The sequence below is a fragment of the Pipistrellus kuhlii genome, unplaced genomic scaffold, assembly GCF_014108245.1.
Source record: "Pipistrellus kuhlii isolate mPipKuh1 unplaced genomic scaffold, mPipKuh1.p scaffold_m20_p_35, whole genome shotgun sequence".
In the NCBI taxonomy this organism is placed as follows: Eukaryota; Metazoa; Chordata; class Mammalia; order Chiroptera; family Vespertilionidae; genus Pipistrellus; species Pipistrellus kuhlii.
In genome coordinates, this window is record NW_023425535.1 from 4,945,123 (window position 1) to 4,950,057 (window position 4,935).

Here is a 4,935-nt window from a genome sequence, read left to right on the forward strand (position 1 = left end):
GGTGCTCCTCCCAGCCTGGGCGCAGAGCTCAGGGCCAGGGTGTCGGAGCGCTCCTCTCCTATAGGCTCTCGTGGACGCCCCTCATGGCTGGTTCTTTAAACCTGGGCCCAGAGCCCATTCCTCGTGCACACCCCCTCGGGTCAGGGGGAGGGAGGGTGTCCCCCGGAGGGTGGGCTGCACAGACTGGAGGTACCGCCCGGGACCGGCGCGCACGCCGCCTCCAGCACGTCCCTGTGAGCCAGACCAGTGGAGTCATCGCTCCTCTGGACCGCAGGTCCTGTCTGCACAGCTCACACCCCTTCACACCTTCCTAGTGGTGACAGACAGGCTCAGCCTGGGCAGCCAGCGCAAGGTCGGACTGTGAGGGTGAGTGAGCATGTGAGGGTGAGAGTGTGAGTGTGTGTGTGACTGTGGACTGTGTATGAGTGTCAGGGTATGTATGTGTGAGAGTGACTGTATATGAGTGTGAGGGTGTGTGTGTATGAGGATGACTGTATATGAGTGTGAGAGTTTGTGTGAGTATGTGAATATTTGTGTGTGAGTGGCTGTATATAAGTGTGTGTGAGTGTGAATGTATGTGAGTATGAGAGTGTGTTACTATATACGTGTGTGTGTGTGTGTGTGGCTGTATATGAGTGTGAGGGTGTGTGTGACTGCATATGAGTGTGTGTGAGTGTGTGAATGTGAGAGAGTATGTGTGGCTGTATATGAGTGTGTGTGAGCGAGTGACTGTATGAGGGTAAGTGTGTGAGTGTATGTTAGTGTGAGTGACTGTATATGTGTGTGACAGTGTGAGTATATGAGTGTGTGTGTGTGACTGTATATGAGTGTGAGGGTGTGTGTGTATGAGTGTGACTATATGAGTGTGAGTGTGAGAGTGTGTGAGTGTTAGTGTGAGTGTGTGAATATGTGTGAGTGTGTGTGATTGTATATGAGTGTGTGAGTGAGTGTGTGTGTGTGAGACTGAGGGTGTGTGAGTGTGACTATATGAGTGTGAGTGTGAGAGTGTGTGAGTGTTAGTGTGAGTGTGTGAATATGTGTGAGTGTGTGTGATTGTATATGAGTGTGTGAGTGAGTGTGAGCGTTTGAGAATGACTGTATGTGAGTATGAGTGAGTGTACGTGACTATATAAGTGTGTGTGAGAGAGAGAGTGGCTGTATACGAGTGTGAGGGTGTGTGTGACTGCATATGTGTGTGTGAGTATGTGAGTATGAGAAAGTATGTGTGACTGTATGAGTATGTGTGAGTGAGTGACTGAATGAGGGTGAGTATGTGAGTGTATGTTAGTGTGTGTGACCGTATATGAGTGTGTGTGTGTGACTGTATATGAGTGTGTGTGTGTGTGTGACTGTATATGAGTGTGTGTGTGTGTGTGTGTGTGTGTGTGTGAGAGAGAGAGAGAGAGACTGTATATGAGTGTGAGAGTGAGGGTGTGTGTTTATGCATGAGTAACTGTGAGTGTATGTGTGTGTGTGTGTGTGTGTGAGAGAGTATGTGTGACTGTATATCAGTGTGTGTGATCCAGTGATTGTATGAGGGTGAGTATGTGAGTGTATGTTAGTGTGTGTGACTGTATATGAGTGTGTGTGAGTGAGTGACTTTTTTAGTGTGTGTGACTGTATATGTGTGTGTGAGTGACTGTATATGAGTGTGAGAATGAGGGTGTGTGAATGTTTATGCATGAGTGACTATGACTGTGTGTGAGTGTGTGTATGTGTGTGGGAGAGAGAGAAAGAGAGAAAAAGAGAGAGAGAGAGAGAGAGAGAGAGAGAGAGAGAGAGAGAGAGAGAGGAGGGAGAGAGGCTGGTCAGACACAGGCAGAAGTGGGGAGAGAGACAGGCCAGGAAGCAGTCGTGGAGCCACATGAGCAGCTCCCTCTGGCAGTCAGCCCAGCTCCCGCTCTGGCTCCCACAGAGCCTGGTGCGCACAGGGGTGAGGATGAGGCATGGGTCCTGTTCTCACGGGAGCAGGTGGCACATCCAGCCCCAGCCCCCCCTCTGCCTCCCCGCCCCCCCCCCCCCCCCCCCCCCCGGTGCTGCGTGTAAGAACAACACCGCCTTCCTCCGGTGCTCCGGGCTTCTGGTCTCCGGGGAAGTCCCCCCGCCCTCCCTTAAGGAGTGCCCTGTGGGAGCCAGCCTGCTCGGGCTTTCCTCCCACTGGCAGAGACAGGAGCTAGCCAGGCAGTCTCTGTCCTGGGAGGGAGCAGCGGGTCCCCTCAAATGCCCAGGGTCCTCGGGGAGGGGTGCAGAGCTGCGGGGAGGGAGAGCTCTTGGGTCGGGTTGTAGGGTTGAGAGGTTTGTACACATCCTGGAGCCGGGGGAGACTGGAAGTCCCTGCAGGAGGGTGAGCAGCTCGGGCAGCCATCCTCCCCCAGAGCCCCGGGGCTGCTGCAGGGGAGTGCGGGAGGTGAGGAGGGACTTGCTCTGAAGGAGGACTGAGCGGCCAGGGGGGTGGACTGCATCAGAGAGGAATAGGAACCAGGAACACGGTTCAAAAGCAGCGTTTTAAAAGCATGTTTTCAAAACCTTCCGTGAGTAAGAGGGCGTTTAGTCCAGACCAGCTGGGTCCCCACAGCCTGTGTCCTAGGGAGGCATGTGCAGCCGGCGGGAGGGCGGGTCATCAGGGGCTTTGGGGGGCTTGGCCAGAATCACCAAGAGCAGCGCTGTCTCCGGGCGGTCCTCGCCCACCCTGTGGAAGGCTGTGAGGCCAGACGCCTCCCTGAGGAAGAGTCCTGTGAGCGCAGCCCCTCACATCATGTGTCCGAGCTCACCTTCGAAGCAGTCAGAGGATATGTGGTCACCCAATGCGGTGAGCATGCGCGCTCGGCAGATGCAGCCCAGAGCCAAGGCCGGAGCTATGGGGAAGTCATTGCTCTGGGAATAAGATATTTATGACATAAAGGTGAGACCTGCCCGAACGGGAGAGGCCATGATGCGAGGGATGAGCATCCGTTACTGGGCGGGACCCGGGTCTGGTTGCTGCCTGCTGCTCCCGCTGCAGATGGAGCCGCCCCAGGCCGCGGCCCACCTGGTCTGGCCCGCTGTCCTCCAGGCCAGGCCGCCGGGCCTCGGAGCCGCCGGGCCTCAGGGTGGCCAGGCTGACCCTGCCCGCACACCCTCCTGCTCCTGGGACCCTCCCTGAGCCCGCCCCTCCCGCTCCAGCTCCTCTGATGCTTCTCCAGCTTCACTGACAGCCTCACAGCTGCCAGGCTCCAGAAAGGAAAAGCTCAAAGTGCCTCTGGTTCTGTGCTTTTCTGGGCGGAAATGTCCTCTGTCTGTGGGGGGAGTCACCTGTGGGAGGAGTCACCTGTGGGAGGAGTTATCTGTGGGAGGAGTCACCTATGGGAGGAGTTATCTGTGGGAGGAGTTATCTGTGGGCAGGGATGCTCTGCAGGTTGTTCAGCCCTAGCCTCGGTGTCCTTGGCTGCCTGGCTGCTGGCCGCTGCGAGGCTGGCTGACCTCCCTGTGCTTCCCCCAGGACAAGGAGGTGAACCTGGAGCAGGTGCATCGACGCATGAACAGCCTCCTGGATGAGGATGTCGCTCACAAGCAGCTCTCCCCGGCGTCCATTGAGCTCTCGGCCCTGGAAATGGGAGGGCTGGCGCCCAGCCAGGCCCTGGAACCCACGCGGGAGTACCCGAACCCTCAGCTCTCAGTCAGCACCTTTCTGCCTGAGCAGAGCGGCCATGGCCCTGGCCGGACACTCTCTGCAGGGCCCAGCGGCCTGCCCCTGCCGCTGGGCGGCTCGGCCACCATGCCCTCTGTGCCCTGCAAGCACAGGTCGCCCAACGGGGGGCTGTTCCGCCAGAGCCCGGTGAAGACCCCCATCCCCATGGCCTTCCAGCCCGTGCCCGGGGGCGTCCTCCCCGAGGCCCTGGACACCGCCCACGGCACCTCCATCTGACCAGCCTCTGCCCTCCGGCCGCCCACCCACCTGACCAGCAGAGCTTTTTAATGAGGAAACCACACACACACACACACACACACACACACTGGTTTTTCTTGTACATACCTGTAAATAATGACAGAATGGAGTGGGGTAAAAGTGTATTTTGAATATTCCCAATTTTCGAAGTCAGTAAAAAAACCACAAAAACGGTGTGAACGGCTTTGTAAATTTTGTTCCATATGAATAAAAAGGCAACTTCCTTGTGATCACTCTGAAGTGCCAGAGAAGGGCCTGGCCTTCCTGAGGGCAGAGGGCAGCTTTCAGGGCTGCAGGGAGGCAGGTGGGGGCCCCAGGTCCCATGCAGCCGGCACTCCGCCTCCTCTGTTCCTCTCAGGCCTCAGGCAGTGAGGGATGCCATGGGGTCCCTGGTCCTGTGGGCTCCGGCCAGGGCAGGCCGGCTGGTCACCCACCACCGTGGTGTCCCTGGCTTCACCCAGAAGCGCCATGCAGAGGGTCTGGTCTCTGGGGCTTTGGAGCTGGCGCTGCCTTGGGCTGGTTTCCTCCTGGTTTTCTTACTGGAGAATCAACAGAGAAAGCGGGAGGGACAGGGAGCCCTCCCCTGCCCCAGAGAAGGCCTGTGTGGCGCCGAGCTCCCGTGGTGGATGGGGGCGCAGGGAAGTGGGGAAGGGACCGCGAGTGCCACTGGGCAGCAGCCGGGCAACAAGGAGTGACGGCTTGGAGGCGCGGACCGCGGGCCGGCCTGCAGGGAGGTGAGGCAAACCCCAGGCTCCTCTGGGGCTGCCACCGGAGTGAGGTCTGTTGCTTGGAGCCCACGTGTGCCCAGGCCCTTGGCCTTTTCTCACAGCCCTTGGGGCAGCGATGCGGCTCCCGTCATGCTGGCTGCCAGAAACAGTGCGGGACCCAGGCCTATCCTGCGGGGTGCGGGGGCCTGCTGCTTCCTGCTTCCTGCTGGAGGGCTGGCAGCGCCCCCCCCCCCCCCCGGCCCCTTCTGGGCGATCAGACCATAGGACCAGGGAGAACTAGGA

At 58.4% G+C, this 4,935-nt stretch overlaps 1 protein-coding gene across 2 annotated transcripts in view; it reads left to right on the forward strand.

The window, feature by feature from the left end:
* The window catches only part of GRID1 (glutamate ionotropic receptor delta type subunit 1), a 460,835-nt gene extending 456,736 nt beyond the window's left edge, over nucleotides 1-4,099 (forward strand). For both annotated transcript variants that reach the window (XM_036461268.2, XM_045570709.1), the window contains one exon: nucleotides 3,479-4,099. In XM_036461268.2, coding sequence (XP_036317161.1) covers nucleotides 3,479-3,904 — 426 coding nt within the window. In that variant the 3' untranslated portion in view covers nucleotides 3,905-4,099. The remainder of the gene's footprint in view (nucleotides 1-3,478) is intronic.
* Nucleotides 4,100-4,935: the final 836 nt, after the last annotated feature.